The 19,377-nt window shown below is 42.8% G+C and overlaps 1 protein-coding gene across 5 annotated transcripts in view; it reads left to right on the top strand.

Annotated features, from left to right (window-relative positions):
- The window catches only part of ehbp1 (EH domain binding protein 1), a 164,787-nt gene that overhangs the window by 76,154 nt on the left and 69,256 nt on the right, over nucleotides 1-19,377 (top strand). For all 5 annotated transcript variants that reach the window (XM_049600386.1, XM_049600390.1, XM_049600387.1 and 2 more), the window contains 5 exons: nucleotides 2,671-2,849; nucleotides 3,904-3,952; nucleotides 13,156-13,950; nucleotides 16,054-16,095; nucleotides 16,472-16,618. In XM_049600386.1, the coding sequence (XP_049456343.1) occupies nucleotides 2,671-2,849; nucleotides 3,904-3,952; nucleotides 13,156-13,950; nucleotides 16,054-16,095; nucleotides 16,472-16,618 (1,212 nt within the window). The remainder of the gene's footprint in view (nucleotides 1-2,670; nucleotides 2,850-3,903; nucleotides 3,953-13,155; nucleotides 13,951-16,053; nucleotides 16,096-16,471; nucleotides 16,619-19,377) is intronic.

The following is a 19,377-nucleotide window of genomic DNA, read 5'->3' as shown; positions in this document are numbered from 1 at the left end:
TGTGTTTGTTTTCTGTTGGCTAAGACACCTGTGTGTTAATAGGTGGGTGTGTATGAGAGAGCGAGCCTTAAAGTCTGTGTACCCCACTAGCTAATGCATGTGTTTTTTCCAGTGGCTGTGTTACGCAGGTGTGTATTTGCGTGTGTGTTTTCCGCTGGCTAGGGTGCAGGGTCTTCGGCACTGGAGTGTGCTGTGTGTCTAATTGCTTTAATAGCACCTGGTCTCTAATCCCAGGTAATTAGAGCGCTCAAATTAGACGGCTACTTTCAACCGTCACTTGAAGAAGCAGAAAGGGAAGGCCTGGAGGAAGACCGCTCCACTCTGAAACTCTACAAACACACACACACACACACACACACACGCTCACTGTCACTGACACACACAAAAACAGTGGCATAAGCAGAGGACAACTGGAGGAACAAGTTTAGCTCACACTCATTTACAGAAAATGTAAATAAATGTTTATCATTTTAAGGTCTCTTAGTTTAAAAACACACATTACGTAAGATTAGTCAGTGACAAAATTAGTTGATGAGGTCAACAAACATTGCTGTCCTTATCCACGTACAGTAAGTGCGACCGTGTTCGGTAATCGGTATTGACTTTCTGACTTTTTATCTCTTTTCTTTCTCCTCTTCTTTTTTCCCCCTTGCGTTTGTTTGAGTGGCACGCAGGCATTGTCGAGGCCGCCTAAAACGTGTCTGGAGAAGCTGTGGGGAAAGGTTAAGGCCCACTTTTAAAGATGAGCCGGAAATGTCAAGTGTCCGCCCCTCAGGCTCCCGCTACCGTCTCCCTGTACTGAGACTGCCGTAGGGGCCTGCATGACTCACACATACACAGACACATATACACACACACACACACTGGTACAAAGGTTAGGAGTTGCTATTAAAGATGGCCTCCAGTCTCTTGCATCAGATTTGGACCTTGTGGCGTCTCAGCAGGCTCCAGGCTCGCAGTCACAGGTTAAACTACAACAATAGAAGAGTAAGAGACATCCAGGTGGTCATGGACTACAGCTCATGGACTAATATTGCTTCAGTACTTTATTTATGCCTGTTGACATTACAAACCAATTATTTTTAGTGCCTTAAAGTCTGTCAACAGCAAGGACAACTACATATCTAAAGGGTGACTTACGTAATCTTGTTACAGGCTTAAAAGCATATATAGTCTGTCGAGTTTTGGTTTAGGCAGTCGTAAAAGTAGGTTGAAGTGTGGTCATACATGTCTAGGTCTCAGCATTAAGCTTAAGCACATTTTCTCTTTGGAGTGATGTCATCAGTCCAGTCGTAGTAGCCATAACTTTTTGATTTCCAAAAGAAACAAGTCTAATTTCTTCCCTATGTCTCTGAGTTCTGCAGGATGTCATGGGTTCTGCAAAGGCTTAAAGACACCATCACCTCATACATTTCCCCAAGTCTTTTCCCCATTAGTTCTTCTGTTCTTGCAGTAGCACAAAGCCACCAACAGAGGGGGTTGGTCGGCCACCATAAGCCTTGACACAGGGCAGAGACAGTCACACTGTAGTGAGCTGTGTTTTCTCCAGGCCTTCACTGTGTGTCTTTGAAACTGGGTTAACTCGTTATGGTGGACAATATCAGGTTGTGTAAACCAACACATCTTCATTCACTTTCACTACTAAAGGTTAAGTAAAGGTTTGACTTCCGTAATCATCTCGTGCTTTGAGATTAAACATCACCTGGCTGCGAGAGCGGTATCATCATGACATATTGCTGGTGTCATCCAAGTCAATATTGTACAAGACGGTGAACAGTTAAAAGAGAGTAGACATTACAGAGGAGTGTCACTGCAGCACCTGATGTCTGGAGGTGTTCAGTCGTATTAACTAAACAGAAATCATTGATAAGTCTTTAATATGGTTTAGTGTCTGAAATGCAGTTTAAGAGAATTACCCTGTATATTTAAAAGCCTTTAAAATTCAACGTAAGCATGATGAAACTTAGACACCCTCTTAAAACATACCGTGTCATGCAATTAAAGAAATCTGTCTCTGTTAGTCACATGTTAATGTCATTGTCCTGCGTATAATAGTAATGTTTGAACACATTTCATAGTCTTTTTGATCACTGTCCTCTAATGAATTTAATCAAGTCTTGCTGACATTTTTGCCATTTCTCTCCATAACAATCTGAGAGAATTAGCCCATATCTGTCGCTCCATAACCAGATTAGTGAATAGCCAGCTGAATAATCAGAATAGCATTGGTTCTGCTGGCCCATCAGAGGAAGACCAGTGTCTCCACGCCACCAAGGATTTGTGGGATTTGGAGTCTGGGAGAGGAAAGGCTCCTAATGGTGAAAGCTTTCGACCCAGATAAGACTTCAAAGGCGGCGCTAATTAATAAGATGTTTACATTATCCACGGTCATACGCTGCTTTGTGCATGACCCTTAACTATGGTGTGTGTCTGAGTGTGTGCGCGTACGTGCATGTGTTGGCTCATTGTATGTTAGTATAGGAGGCTAATTGGATGGGTGGAGGTTTGCTAAGTTAACATTTTATTGCAAAAAAAATAATGAAAGTAGCTCACATGTGGAGTGCAGTGCGTGTGGACGATCTTTTGAATTAAAACCCTTTTTGTTTTCTGCCTTCTCCACCTTCCCTTTTCTATGTCCCTCCTCCTCCTCTTCCTCCTCTCTGCTTGCAGCCCAGCCCCGTCCCGAGTCCAGTTTTGGGAGGAAAGCCCAACGCCAGCCAGTCTCTGCTGGTCTGGTGCCGCGAGGTCACCAAGAACTACCGCGGGGTGAAGATCACCAACTTCACCACCTCGTGGAGGAATGGGCTGGCCTTCTGCGCCCTGCTGCACCACTTCAGACCTGACATCATGTATGAAACACATAAGCACACACACTAAAAGAGTGTTTCTTTCACAGTAACAGGGCTAGAATTAAGACCAAAGAGTCAGATGTGGGTGGAAACCAGTGTTTAGATTTTGGAAGGTGAGGTGGAAGTGCTCTGTGTTCACATTAGATGAAGACTCTTCCCATGTGCCTCTTTCAGTAACTTGGTATGAAAGGCGTAGGTTTCGTTTCAACACTAGGGCCACATGTGAAGTAGGGAGTTTGAGGTTCCTCCAGAAAATTCTTGGCATCAAACACAATTTCCTGCATCCTGGTGAATTTAATGCACCGAATTTTTTACTTTCTGCATCAAATTATGTTGTAAATGTAAATGCTTCTATTATGTTTTTATTAGAGGAGACAAACGCACATGTTGTAGATGTTAAGGGATACCTGTCTCCTGCGTCCCACCCGAAATTTACACCTATGCTTTGTATCATATTTGCACAGTTACCTGTCATCATGCAGCGTCCTTGTATCCATCATTCCTGTCTGTGTGTTTGATTAAGAGGACAGATGTGTACATACTTATGCATGCACGACCCAATCTGTCATTTACATATTTAAGTACAGAGTTGCATGTTTGCCACCATCACTTATCTCGTTCCTGTGTGTGCCAGGTTATAATTCTTTGAACATTTAATATTTTACAGGCTGTGTGTGTCAGATTCCTTAAATGTTTAGTGTTTAATGTGTGTTTAACACTCAAAAGTCCGACATATGGAAAACCTGCAGCCCCATCAAGAGAGCAGACATGACGATAATTTATCTAAACTCCCTGCTCTGTGTACACGTGTGTGTGTTTATGCTTGTGTGACTTTGCACCCCGGTGTGTTATTTTTACATATTTTCCACTCTATTAGTTCTGTTGATTGCACTGCTATGAAATTGCATGTTACAGTTCTAATGCCATTACATGTGACGCATATTTAAACGCACCTCTTTCTCTGCTATCTCTCTCTGTCTCCCATTCTCTCTCTCTCTTTCTTTTTTTTCTCCTCTGCCTGCCTCCTCTCCACCCCACCCCACTGTTCTTCCAGAGACTACAAGTCGCTCAATCCTCAGGATATTAAAGAAAACAACAAAAAGGTAAGAGGCAGCCACCGCTGGGCCCTTCACACCACTTAGCTCCCTCCCATCCACATCTCCATTTGGCCTTATTTAGAGATCTGCCATTAATCCCTGGATATAGTGTGTATGTGTGTGTTTCTTGGTTTGATGGGGGAGGGTGGGGACACACATGAAGGCAGACAAATGCATGCACTCACAATCACACATACGGACAGAATGTTATAATGACAGGGTTCCCCCTGCTGTGATGTGTCTACGTGGCCATAACTTAGTCACCTGGCAGAGGTGAGATGGTATCTTAGCTCAGCTGCCCGCTGGGAGCTTTCTACACTGCCTCTGCTATGTGTGTGTTGATGTTTGTGTGTATGTAATATAGCGCTGCAATCAATCACATTTTTTTTTACATTCAAAGCAATGTCTATCATATTTAATGACCTTCATCACCCTAAAACATCAATATTTAAACTAAGTAATCCTCAAGTTGAATAGAGTGATTCATTAACTCTCTTTGATAAATAAACATAGGTAATGCTGTTTTGACTGATGCGTTTTTCACTCGCATGTCTCACACGTCAGATGCACTGTCATTTTAATCTATGTAGCTGTCTGCGCTGGCTCCTTGTAGGCTCATGTCTCACAGGCGCAACTGTGAACTAAAGTGTTTATTCACACTTCAAGTCCATTTCTTCATTAGTACAAAATTGTAACCAACGCGGTACATTTTCTGCCATTTGATAACTTCACTGCTAACCTTTCTGTCTGCTCTGATCGCCAACAGCTGTCTGCCCTGAGCGTAGGCACGGTCTCTCTCATACACTCTCATTACTCTTTTATAACACAGTCATATGCATCTGTGTTGATGGGAAAAAAATAGATTAGTAATACTCTCACATTTTGAAGGAAAACTGCACCAAAAGTTTGGCTGCTCTGTTGTTGTTAGAAGTACTGCTCTGAAATTCATGGATTTGAATGCTGTCGTCATGCAAGGGCTACACTAATGTGATATTTGCAATCTACATACAATTCTAAAGAGGCGTCATGCAAACAGAGCGTACAAGTTGACTCCACAAGGTTGTCATCAAGGATGCGTGTGAGCCAGTGTCTAGTAGCTAATGGTACTAATTACATAAACAGCGCTAAACAACGACATCAGTGCTAACAAAGCGAACAGTGTTGATACGCACATGCACTAACATGCACACATGGCCGGACTGCAACAAACCAAAGAGAGGCTCAGATTACAACACACACAGATGTAGCAAAACTTCTGCTGTGTATATTAATGCTCCGTATGTTGCATACAGAAGCTTTAAATCCTACAAATAGTACAATAATAACAATAATAATGATAATAGTAATAATGATAGTGTAGCCTGATCTTTATCTGCAACTGTGGAGAAATACCGGGTTAAAACAGAAGGACTAGACATGCAAAAAAAAGGCTCAGCAGAATTCAAAGGTTGATTTAAAATTCCAACGTCAGCCTTATGAATGAAGCTTTGAACTGTTCAGCACAGCCTAAATACTGTAAGAGCATATTTGTCTTGTTTAGACTGTTACTACTTTTACTCTTTTGTTTCAGTCCTCTCTTCTCCCAACAAATTAAAACCCACATATACGGACTCACTTCTAAAGCTCAACTGAATAACCCATTCACACCTTGCCATGTGTCATCACATCTGCACATTCACAGTTTGAGGTACACACAAGCACACATCACCATTTTCCCCTCTGTCCCTCTGGCTCTTCACATGCACATTTACTTTTTCCAAACACACAAATGCACACTGCTGTTTTTCACTTTCACCGTGTTACTACACACTCTCACACACATATATATACACACAGACGCTCTGTCCCTTCTTTGGCCCCGAGGGCTACACAGAACGATATGCGTCGGGTTCCTGCAGCTTGATTTCCTCTTCTCATACACACTCTGGCTCAGCGATAACCTCTGGTGGCCCTGTTAGGCATGAATGCTACCCTGTTGACAATAACCACAGTGGAGGGAGAGGGAGAGACCCAATCCCATATCTGCTAACTGCCCCTCACCCCCCTCCAGGTGCTCAAGTAGCCCTGAAGAAATTGGTTAGATATAAGTAATATGGGAATATGCCGTAGAAGGTGATAGCTGGTGAATAGCTGCAGCACTGTACCCAGTGCTCTACGACCAGCTCCTCTGTAAAGATCTACACTAGCTGCTGATGTACATTTGGCCAAGCAAGCTATTCCTTTGCAGTGCACAGAGGTGACATACTGTAGGTGGGTATCAGCCTCCTGCTGCCATAGTGCTCGTCTAGCCCTCAAGAATCTGATTATACACATATATAGGTATTATTGGAAATATGTGAAACAAGGTATCAGCTAATAAATGTATGTTCTCATTGTATATGGACAAGTTGCATTATGCAGGGCTAGATGTGGCCAGCAGTTTGAAAATGTCCTTTATCGGTTCATAAAGTTAGTGAACCAGTGAAGCAGCCGATTCTTTTTGATGTGTTGATAGTTTTGTGGTTGACAAGCATGTTTTCCCAGGTTAAAATGAGCCCGACATGTCATTGACGGTGTGTGCCACTGTCTGTTGGCTCTTACATTAGTTTTTCACATAGAGTGACAATAAAATCTGCATGTAAATTGTTTTTCTCTGCATGTGAGATGTTATGTCTGTGGGCTTTTACACTATAGATGTTGTTGGTATCTTTCCAGTAGTGTCACATACAGTAATTGTACATGAATTACAATCTGTGCTGTAGGTGGCTGTGATTGTGAAAGCCCAGTGGGTTCAGAAATGAAAGAGGAGCAATACATCGTACAGTGTTGTGTTGTTGAACAAGAGAATATATTGCCTGCAAGAAAAGAGAAACCCCCTCACACCAGGCTCAGCACAGTGTGGTAGGTTAAAGAACCCAAAGAGCAAGCAAGGGAAAGAAAAGAGACAAAGAAATTAATGTAAGAAGAACAGAATGAGAGAGGGTCATGAAAAGAGACTTCATACCATCCACAATAGAGTTGCTTTATAAGGAGTTATTAGAATGTATAGAATTTATTGAATGGACGGCAGAAATGGAAATGTTATAGAAACGACAAGTATCTCTGCTTTTCATGGCTAGTTGATAGACATGCCCCCCTCCTCCTTTCACAGTCTATCTGTGGAGAGTGATTGCAATGAGCTCAGACTGTGCTGAATTATGACAGATAAGGACAATCAATATTGGGGGTGGGTAGAGAAAAAAAAGGAGAAGTGAATATTCAGAACACTTACAGCCTTTGAAATGATCCATTATCGATGGTTATGTGTATGTATGCTTGTGTGGGAATGATTGTGTGCGTGTCCACATTTGTTGTTTGAGGAGTTTGCATGTTGAGATCGCCTGCGTGTCTTGTCTGTTTTGTCAGTGTGCTGTGTGTGTGTGTGTGTGTGTGTGTGTGTGTAATGAGGCCAAGGAGAAGTCATTTGTCATGCCATCTGATAGTGTAGCACCAAGCACCAGGCTAAAGCTCCCTGAGCACAACCGTGAGGGGTTGGGCTGAGGGGAGGGGGCGTTGATGATTGACAGTGATAGATAGCTGTCAGTCACTGAGAGGGAGTGGAGGGGGGAGCAGGGAGCAGCGGCCCGGGGCCGGCAACGCTAACATTTAGTCCAAAATAAAAGCTTTGTCAGCTTGGATGATTGAAAGTGAGGAAACTAGATATTTGCCCAAAATACATGATATTTGTGTTGGATTAAATGTTGCTTTGATCAGTCAGTACTGACAAATCCAGTAGATCAATTCTATTGACAGGCTCGTTGCAGATGTTGTCAGCTGAGCAGCAGTAGGGCTAGCTGATAAAACTGAAAGCACCATTTATAGTAATTTGTTTTATACAATTACTCTATAATGCAGTATGTCCATATCCACACTCCTGTATGTACTGCCCCTATTTTACTTACTTTTATATGTTTATATTGTTTTTAACATCAGGGAGTACCATCGTAATTACGTTGTCTTGCACAGCAGTGTGATGATAATAAAGTTTCCTATCTTATCTTAAAATTTTATGATGTGTATCGCAAAACATGAAATCACAAATAAATTAAACTGATTGCAATAAGCTGTGTTGTGCTTTACAAAAGGGCTCCTACAAGAAAAACAAACCACATAACAGTGTTAGATTATAAGTAGCTTGGAATCAATAATTCATCTAACAAAACTGCAAAGAAGTAGCAAAAGTATGATATGACATGAAAACTCGAATAACTATAATACTATATTACTGCCCAGATGTACGATGCATGCTCCCCTCTTTTCAGAGATTCTACATCAGGTTATGGTTTTTCAAATAATATTTTAAATGGAATAAAACGTGAAAAAGTGAATGAGTTAAATTTTCTGAGGCGACCTGTAGCTCACTGGGTAGAGTGTGTGCCGCCTGTCGGCTGAGTCCTTTGCTGCAGCTGGGTTCAGTTTCTGACCTGTGGGCCATTGCTGCCTATCATCCCACCTCCCTCTCCAGCCTTTCCTTTCTATGGCTGTCCTGTCAATAAAGGTCAATGTCCAAAAATAAATAAATAAATAAAAAGTTAAATTGTGGGAAAATGACCTAATTACTCTTTGTGTTTTACCTGATGCAAGTTAAAATAGGTTTTTAAAAATCTGCTAGTATTCTGTATTTTTTTTATTGTCAACAAATACGACAAAAAGACCAGAATGCATTGATCCCACTGTGAAGCCAAAGCCTGACATATCGTATTACTCAGTGCCATAGAGCTCCATTATTGACATTTTTAATGATTTACATTTTAGTTGGAGCCAGCAGGCATGGGAGTCCTGAACACGTCCAGTTTCACAAACCCGCACCTGCAGAGCTCAGAACCAGAACGGACGCGTTACCTACGGTTATCTCCAAGTCAAATCTGAACACACCCTCGTTTAAATCCTGCAACCTGACCTGTGTTTAAACACACTGTTTTGCTGTTACGCCGTTTTGCGTAATGCACCGTACCATTCAGATGTGCAAAGCCCTCATTCAGTCAGTTTCCACTTGCTGTTGATGTGATGCAAAGTGACTCAAAGATAACCAGTTTTAGGGAAATGATCTGTCCACATATCTAAAGAAACTGCCTTGTTGCTATCAGTCAGCTGCATCCTCAGCTCCAGAATGATGTTATGTTGCATCTTCTGCATATTTTGTCAGTTAGCTGTGTGCTACAGTTGTCCGATCAGGCAGGCACTGCTGAGCGTCCTCATGTCCAGCTCGCCCACCTGGGATTTATTTTCGTTTTCACCCGCTGCCCGACTGTATTTAGTTCATTTTCTTACATGTACCCGTGAATTTATATAAATATATTTGTTACCCACTACAGAATTTTTTTTGTGGTTTACCTAGTGGGTACCCGACCTTGTGTTGGGATTCTGACATGTCAGTGCCCCACACAAGTGTCACTGTCAGGGTAAGGAAGTGTGATAGACCAACCCATTGCTGATTTTGGTGTTTTCTTGGGATTTGCTGACTGTAACAAGGATACAGACTTATCCTTTAACTGCAGTGAGCACATACTGTAGGCTACCACCACGGAAAATAGTTCACTTGAAAACAACAGGTCCTCCCTCAATATCAGTGTCTCAGTATGACATGCCCAGTGCTCGTCAAGCTGTAAGAGAAGTTATAGAAAGAATAAATCATGACACTGAGGTCAAAAAGACTGTAGCGCATGTCAAGACTAACATCGACCCTGAAACAAAACCCAGCTCGAGAGCCTCCCTCCCTTCTTCCTCCTCATACAGCTCTCACGTTCTCCCACTCTCGCTCTTTTCTCTTTCATTCTTTCATTCTGTCCCTATTGAGCAGCAAAGTTGTCGCTCTCTTTCACAGCCTACCCTGGGCGAGAGGGGAACAATGTAAGCACACTTTGCTCCCCTGAATACGTGTTAGAAACCCAATCAGGCCCTCTTATTCCCCATATTCTTTTTCTTTCTTTTCTCTCTTTCTTTTTTCTTTCACACTCCCTTTCTGCCAGGGGAAGGAGAGGAGGAGGGGGAACTTAAACAGGCTCGCTGTAAAGGCAAACTCCTCTCTGTTCTCCCTTTTCTTTTTTCCCGCCGTCAGTTCTTTCTTCCTGCCTTGTCTCTGCAAGCACAAACACATGCTTTCCATCAATAGAAAGGGACAAAAGAGGTGAGAGTGAAAAAGACTCCTCCTAACAAAAGACATCATAATTGATTGTAAATTGAGAAACATCTCTCATTTAAACCACCTTTTTATTCTCCATTTCTCTCCTTCTATTCTCATGTCACCAGTTAGAAACAAATACAGTTGGAGGAAGATTTACTACAATAAAAAGGGTTTTCTGAGCTGTGTCCAGAATCACTTCCTTGTTCACTTTTCACATTACAAACAATAGATGACTCTGTGGTGAGTGGTAAGATGAGATTTCTTACCCTTATAAAAGATCATGACTCTGCGCCATCACTGAGAGATGTAGTGTTGCATAAAGCCTGATGTAGGGTTTACAGAAGGGGCAAATGTCAGCCCCGCCGCAGATTTCTGCAGTGCAGGTTTTAATTAACAATTCAGCATTGATAGCACCACCACCAAATTAGGCAGATACTGTACATCGTACTTGATCAGACTTGATCTGTGTTGTGCTTGAAGTATTCTTTCCACACTAACTGAGTTAAAAGTCGATCATTTGCTTTTGAATGTAGAACAAAGATGGTCCTCACATTTCTTAAGTAACTTGAATTTCATCCATGCAGCTTCTGTTTCTCATTAGTGAATAGGAGACTACCGTCAAGCAAAGAGGGTTTGCAGTAGAAATGGCCTTCTCTTAATGTGTGTTACTGAAAAAGCCCTCTTGAGTCTTTCCTCCACCGACTAATATTGTGTTTGATTCAGAAACTTATAGAAGCAAACACTAGCAACCCATGCTGACCAATCACAGTCCTTGTAGTTCCCACCTGGTATCTCCAGAGCTACTGTAGCCCTGAGGTTAAGTTATGGGGGGGGGGGGTTGCAGACACTACTATGTTTTTGGTAATCTTTAGGGCACTATTTAGTGCATAAAGTTTGCATGTAGAGTTCAGACACTCGAATAAAATTGGGGGGAAGATAGGTTTGTACAATAGTTAGCAAATATCTGTTGTAAAAGCCAATATTTTCTGTCATATTTATAATGTTACTGTTGGGAAGAGGAGGAGCTAAATATGATCATTGGCAATAATTCGTAATTATTAATATTAATTATGAATTATTAAAATATTTGAGTAATTAATTAATAACTAATTAATTATTACATAAGCATAGTAATCAAATTAGCTTACAGCGGGGCACCACCGGGAAAACCCGGACCAATGATCAAACGTAAATTCAGTCTCAAGAGTGTTCACTTATGGTCATCTGCTCCAGGAACACAACTGCGAGGGCTTATATTACATACACGGCTAGATTTAGCTGCATGCTAACATCAGGGAAATCTGTAATCTGTGGTAATTCTGACCGGTTATGAAGATTCTGGTTTTACGCTGCTATTGGTGATTTTCATGTTAAAAAATGACGCATTACAGTTATTGCCTGGCTGTAGTGATGGTGCAGAGACACTGCGTGTGCAGATTTGGAAGACCTGGAAACAGTGACCAACCAGTGGGCTTAAAGAGACAGGTGCTAAAACGGAGCGTATCAGATAGAGGGTGATTACAGGTGTTACAGCACAGTCAGTATGAGGGAAATAATGTGTTTTAAACATTCAAGCATGTAAGTTTGTTCTGGTAGAAACCTGAAAATGAGCATTATAGTTAATGTAGCTCATCAACAACCCATCAACCAGATAGTGGTTTTACAACATAGCTCCCAAAAGGTATCGAATGAATGCAAAGCAAGAACACATTCATTCATTCATTCATCTTCTAACCGCTTCATCCTCTTGAGGGTCGCGGGGGGGCTGGAGCCTATCCCAGCTACATCGGGCGAGAGGCAGGGTACACCCTGGACAGGTCGCCAGACTATCGCAGGGCTGACACATAGAGACAAACAACCATTCACGCTCACATTCACACCTACGGACAATTTAGAGTCTCCAATTAACCTAGTCCCCAAATCTGCATGTCTTTGGACTGTGGGAGGAAGCCGGAGTGCCCGGAGAGAACCCACGCTGACACGGGGAGAACATGCAAACTCCGCACAGAAGGGCTCCCACGCCCGGGATCGAACCGGCAACCCTCTTGCTGTGAGGCGAGAGTGCTAACCACCACACCACCGTGCTGCCCAGCAAGAACACAATAAAAAAAAAATCATACGTGCTTCATAAACCCCTTGTAGATAAATAAAGGTTAGAGAATGTGCAGGGGGAAGAAAGAGAAGGACAGGGCTGAAAAAGAGCAAGCAGGCTCTTCAAAACAATCCTTGGGGTAAGTAAAGGTAAAAAAACGGAGAAGGGTTTGGAAGCCAGAGAGGGAGACGGAGAGAAAGAGGGAGAGATTGATAGACTGGGGAGATCTACGGAGGCAGTGAAACAAACGAGTGCTGCAACAGGTTGGAATTAGATCAACACTATCAAGCAGCCCAGATACAAGCTGTGATACCTGGGAGAGATGGATGGGGAGGTGGTGTGTGTGTGTGTGTGTGTGTGTGTGTGTGTGTGTGTGTGTGTGTGTGTGCGCGCGCGCTGTTAATCTATTTATTTACCTGTCATTGGCTGCGATAATGGTTTTCATCCCTTCTCTCTCTCTGTCTCTCTGTCTCAGTCTATCTGGTGATGGGGGATTGGGTTTCGTGTGTCGCTTGATAATCAAACCTGTATTTTCTCATCAGACTCTAATCAGACCAATTACACGCGTGACGGAGAGCGTGGGCAGGTTGATGTAGGGGAGCGATAAGGACACACACACATTCACTCTCACACACACACACTTTGGGATTAAGCGCTCTGTCTTGGGGTATCTGCGTCTCTTATCGGGGACAACCATCCCTGACATGACCTGTCAGCAGTCATGCCAAAGGTGTCTTTCACTCACAAACACACATGAGCACATACACACATGGATCATGCATGCAATGCACCAAATACAACCAATGTCTGACAACCAGACTTCTCCTGTCTCATCAACCATTGTCACCCTTCCGTCCCATCCATTTTTTAAATAGTAAACTATTTATTTCCTCTGATTTTGCAGGTAGGCATGATGACATAACAATAGTTCTGTTGTATGAATCTGAAACTGAAAGCTTATGTCTTTTTTGGCAGGCATATGATGGCTTCGCAAGCCTGGGTATCTCCCGTCTTCTGGAACCATCGGACATGGTGCTGCTGGCCATTCCTGACAAGCTAACAGTAATGACCTACCTGTACCAGATCCGGGCCCACTTCTCCGGTGAGGAGCTCAACGTGGTGCAGATAGAGGCCAACAGCAGTCGCAGCACCTACAAGGTGGGCGACTTTGAAACCGACACAAACGCCTCCATAGGCCAGGACAAGTTCTATGCTGAGCTCAACGACGTGCAGAACCGTCAGGCTAACTCTGAGCCTGCTGAGTCTGCTGGTGGTGTTAACACTGAATCTAATGGCACTAAAGCCACCGAGGAAGAGGCGATGGAGCCGGGTGGGAAGGCTGAAGTAGGAGCGGTTAGTGTGCCAGCAGCAGGGCCTTTACAGGCGCCTGTCCCATCGCTGCGCACAGCATTATCCGCCTCAGCAACAGACTCAACCCACATGACACCATCAAGCTCTGAGGATAGAGGGAATCTCCTTAAAGCCAACACTTTAGACCTTAGTGAGTTACCGCAGAGAGTGGAGAGAGAGATGGAGAAGGAAAGACAGCAGAAGGATGAGGTGGGAGAGGAAAGAAGGGAGGGGAGTACAGACCCAGGGTCCCCCACCAGGAGAGGGGCTTCCTCGCCCCACCAGAAACTGGGCTTCTCCTATAACAGGGATGCTGACCTCATCAAGAAGAAGAGGGCCAGCCTGCGTCATTCGGAGTCTGAGCCCGCCTCAGACACCAGCTCACCTCCAGTCAACCACACAGACACGCCTCCCAAACAGGTAAACACCCAGACAAATAACAGAATACAATAATTGTATTTTCAAAACTCTTTTAATGGATATTCCTAAAGTAGAGAAGTACCTGTCTGTCAGAGTGCTTTTTAATTTAGTTAGAGCTGACATCAGTATTTTAACGTATTGAATAGTTTATGTTTATTTCTTATATTTGATTAATCACTCTATTTTAATAAAAAAAAAGAAGCCAAGCAGCCCCACTAATTGCAAGGATGTAGAAACAGGAATAGTTTCAGTGTTTTGAATATAGTTAAATGTGTCCTTCAAGGGTCAGTAAGAGATACATTAAATTATCTCGCAGCTAATTATAAATCCTGCACCTGGAACAACCTCTGGGTCCGTCTGTATGATGTAGACTAATTCATGTCTTGCTACTTAAGTCAGGTATTAAGATTCTGACAGCGTTTACATGCAGGTACCTGCCTGGCCCCTAAATGGATTGTTCAGGTTTTTATCCTTGCACCCTGGCTTTGATTGAAACTTTCACTGCTACATCAGTCATAAGACAGAGGATGTGGTGAACACTCATTCCCTCCTGGCACTTGCTAAGCTTCAAATCCCGACCTCGTTGATGCCACTGCAGAGATGACCGTACCGAAATTCTCTCGTTCTGCATTAGATGTTGTCGTCGCCTGTCTCGTTGCCGAGACCCAGACACATTGAGGCTGGGCCCTCAACATGTGGCAACTATAGAAGGCACCCAGGAGAACCCCCTGCTTTGACATTTCATTATATTTTTCATTATATTTCTCATCCCTTCAGTTGATGGCAGTTGGTGCCGTGACTGCTCAGCCGTGGCGACGCTTTGCGCAGAGCACACCTCATCTTGTCTCACACACGCACTGGCACGCACCTTAATGCGTGTGCGCATACAGTCACACACAAACACAAGTTGAATACATTGCAGCCTGCGTTGGTTAACCCCAGATTACCGCTTCCTGTTTACAAGTCAAAAGGTCACGGGGCAGGCGGGGGAGGCAGCAGGGGGGTTATGACAGCTATGACACCCCATTTTGATCTGCTGTTATCAAGCTAGTGGGATGCATCCTCGCCTGCACCCAGGCCAGATTTGACTTGTTGAAAGGATAAACATGTTTCAGTGCTGTAAACAGCCTGGTTGTAATGTGCCTCTGTCTAAGCCAAATGTAAAAGCACTGTTTGCCCTCTTTGCACCCCCTTATAATACAGCCAGGATTACCTGGCAGATAAAATTCTAAGCTAGGTGTGTTTTGCTTTCTTGTCAAAGCCATCATGCTCTCCACACCACTAGACCCAGACAGGACTGTGAGCCCAGCTCGTAGGTCAGCCATGTAGTGCCAAAGTACAGGTCCTGTATATCATGGGGGATATACCCTGCTCCTATATTTGGAAATGTGGAAGCTGTTTGTATAAAAACTTGCTATTCTAGATAAAAATGTGTTCATTTCCACGGCATGTCAATTGTTTAGACATTTTTGTCTAGATTACACAAGTTAATTTGTTAAGAATCATCTATTATAGGGTGTGTGCAGGTCCTTAAGTCTTAAAATGTCTTAAGTTCAGATTTATAGTTAAGTAGTTTATAGTTAATTTGAATTTGCAAGGTCCAGATTGCCACAAATATTTTACCTAATTTCAAATATCCATTTTTTTAAATTTTCTTTTTGTCAAATTAGGTCAAGCTCCTTTGCGTGAAGGTCAACATTTCTGATGTTACAAATCTTTAAAACTACCACTGAACCAAACACACTCTTTTTACCCTGTACTTGCACTTAACCTTTTGGCAAAATGTAATGTAAAGTAATGTTAACTCCAATAACCATATAACTACATAAAACAGACCTTTACTCAGGACTACATATACACTACTTACCCTAAGAAAAAGATGAATGGTCCAAAAATAAGTCTTAAATTTGGTTAAAAATCATCTCAAAAAGGTCTTAAAACATTAAATCTAAGTGTCTGATACCTGTCGACACCAGTCCAAACAATATTATTTGTTGCATTGTGTTAATAAATAATTTAAAACCTGTAATGCTAACTGCATATCTAGAGGTGGTTTTGGTTTTTGGCAACACACTTGGAGCTAACATGTTTTCTCTTTCATAGGAGCCAACACCTGCCCCTGTATCAAGTCCGCCTGCTGAGAAGGTGAGTAAAAAGTTGAGGACTGTAAAAGGAAAAATTATGTGTTTATTCTCATATTTGTACAGTCAGAAACCTTTGATGTGGTATGTGGTGTCTGCAATATGGTTTTGTTGTTTGGTTAAATGTTGTGTTTTGTATTTATGTGTAACGGTGTACGTCCTGGGATGCAAGACAAATTTCAGAAAACATTCTGATAATAAAGTGAAATCCAATCAAATTATCTCCTAAAGAAGAATATAAAGAGAATTTGTGTGCTTACAGGCCTTGTTTTAGCGAGGGAAAGGACACCTTATTTATGACACTTTTTAATTAGAATTGAGCTGTACTGCCATTAGTATTGTTTGATGTCATCACGCTCCTGCTCTGTTGTTGCACACAGAAGGTGCTGTCTCGTCAGGAGGAGCTGAAAGAGAGAGCCAGACTCCTGCTGGAGCAGGCACGTAGAGATGCTGCAATGAAGGCCGGCAACAAGAATGTCCCCAGCACAGCCGTCACTGCACCAAACAGGGCCACGAACGTCTGCGATGTAAGTCAGAGTGGTGTTTGTGTGTGTGTGTGCATGGAGGTTTTTTTTTTCTCTGTCTGATAGTGTCTGTCACGTCTTAAATGACCACGAAATTGACCTCCCTATTTCTTTCCTACCTGAGGCTCAGTTTGGGTCAGCCTGGGTCTCCAGGTTTCTGAGGAGGGGGCAGGTCTGTCTGACCTCTTCTGTGTGTAGTAAGTACAGGCTGTCCTGACTTTGAGTTGTCTGTCCTTGCCTCTTTGCTCCGTGCACTGGAGTGTTGTACAGCATTGCCTCAGTGTGCCGGAACAGCTAATAGAGTGACCACCAGCCTCTTCAAACCCCCTCATGTCACTTCCACAGTTCTCTAGTCGCTGCTCACTACACTTGCAACATGCTGGAAAAGCCTGTCCAAACTGTCTCATCCTCTGGCAGTCCACTTTGTTGAACACTTTATGAAAAGGCTTTGAGAAGGGGAGAAGACTTTTCCTTATTAACTTCTGCTCAGACTCTCTTATGGACTGCTGAACGTCACAACCTGAACATGTCAGAAAGAAAAACCAAAATATGGATGAACTGCCTCGCTCCCTCTCCTCTCTTTAAACATTTCTCTCTCTTTCAGCCTCTCTCCTTGGTCATCTTGACTCTGCACAATTTTTATGACATCCCGACCAAATTTGCTGCCCCCTCAATTTCCCCGAACACTGAGTAAATGTTGTACACAAACACCTGTCAGCAAAAGTACATTCATGGTAAAGGGGGGTGGGAATCGCTGTTCCGAAGCAAACTAGACTAGAGAAGACGTGAGTGAAATTGCCAGCTCTGAACCGAGCACGGTCCACTGAACATAATATACTGGGAGGCGGGGGGGCACACTGATGTACCAGGAGTTACCCTGGGAAAGCACTGTTGTCAAATCCTCAGTGACGTTTCCAAATGTTTCCAAGAAAGGAAAATGTGGGGAGGGGGCAAGAAAAAAAATATGGTCTTGTGAGAATTGTGACGACAACGGATTTGAGGGTAAAATGAAATAAATACCCTTTGGTAATGAAATATCTAAAAGGCAGCAGCCGCGTGCCCCTGCATTTGCTGCCTGAATCCTTAAAGAGATATATGCCCTTGAATTAGATGGTTTTTACAGAGTGTGTGTTTGTGTGTGTGTGTTTACGTACATAAGCGCGTTGTCAGTGTTTGTCTGTGTGTCGGCATGCAAATGTGTGTGTTGATGTCTGCGTGCAGGCCACAGGAATAACCATTTCGGCATAATCTGAGCAAATAAATGAGGAACTTCCAAGGACTGGTGGCGTTAAAAGTCTTCAGAGAAAGAAAGCAAATTAAAAGAGTTTTTCAAAGCTGTGGCAGTGCCGATATATTTCCTTAGCGACAAAAAAAAGGTCCTCTTCTGTCCCTTGTTGTGCGGCAAGATGGCTGACTTCACTTAGATTAGCTCCTTAAAGTAGCCAACCCGCCGCTCTTTCTCTCTCCCTCTCCTCCTGATTTCCTTACTCATTTCCAAGGACAATTGGTTAATAACCCCCTCACACACACACACACACACTGCTCCCATGCATAAAGGAAGGAGGGAACGGAGGAGGGGCGAGAGGAAGATATTGAATTGTTTACACTTTTTTTAATAGAAAACATTGATCAAAGGAATACGACTGGCCTTGAGGCCAATGTGCTGATAATTGTTAGTGATTCAGATTAGATTACTTGATGTCTTGTTTTGATTAGCGCGTGTGTGTGTGTGTGTGTGTGTGTGTGTGTGTGTCCTCGTGTTATCAGCTGGAGAGGCCCAAGCCTTTCCCATTTAACTCTCCATCCGTCTAAGTAGGTGCTTTGCGGTTTAGCATGCATAAGGTATAATTTAATTCAATTAAAGCAGGCTTCATTCTTGCAGGGAAGTGGCTAATGTGGGGGCAACAGAATGACAGAATGAGAGGAGGGGGCTGCATTAGCTGTTTTGGGGGTGTTGAATTCAAAGCACAAATGACACATCAGTTAGTTTGAGATCTATTAACTAAAATCATGTCTTTTTCAAAGCCGTAGAAGTTCTGATTTACATGTGACGGTGCAATAATCGATCAGTTAAAAAAATACTGAAAGATTTGTCGACAAGAAAGTTGCAAAATAACTGTTAGCTGCAGCGCTAATTCTCTAAACAGAATAAGAGCATCTATTCCAATTGAGACTGGTGGGAAACCTTCTTTGGCTTTAGAAAAAGGGGAATCAGATCTTTACATTGAATATAAAACTCTTGTCCCAAAATTTTCCTGAACAGCAGTTGGTGAGAAAGCTGGACTCACAAAGTCTGGTCCCTTTGCAAATTAGAGGCGTCCCCAACTAAGAATTTACACTGTCAGGTCTGTTTCGTCAAGTGATAGTCTGAACTTTTCTTTGTTTGTTTGCTTGTTATGTTTGTTTCTCATTGATCCATATTCTCATTTGCAACATTAGTCTCCGTTTTTTCCACACCAGACAAATGAACCAAAACTCCCAATTAAACAATTTGTCTTCTTCACTTGGCCTAAGACCTTATTCTGTAGTAAGACTTCTCCATCCAGCACCTTTTGGTATAGAGGTGCGGCGCTGTCCGTAGTACTGATAGGGAGCGGAAAAAATCGAAAGACATACAGACAGAGCATGTCATTTAGTTTGCTTCCTGCTTGATTTCTGTGGTTGTAAAGGAACTTTTGACTTTCTCTTACAGGGAGAGGGAAAGAGAGAAATGCAAGCCTCAAGCTGATTTTTATGGAGCCGTTCACAAGTTCGAAAAAATA

This window comes from Epinephelus fuscoguttatus, linkage group LG16, assembly GCF_011397635.1.
Source record: "Epinephelus fuscoguttatus linkage group LG16, E.fuscoguttatus.final_Chr_v1".
Classification (NCBI taxonomy): domain Eukaryota; kingdom Metazoa; phylum Chordata; class Actinopteri; order Perciformes; family Serranidae; genus Epinephelus; species Epinephelus fuscoguttatus.
Note: the sequence above shows the minus strand (reverse complement) of the source record. Positions and strands in the feature narration are given on the sequence as shown.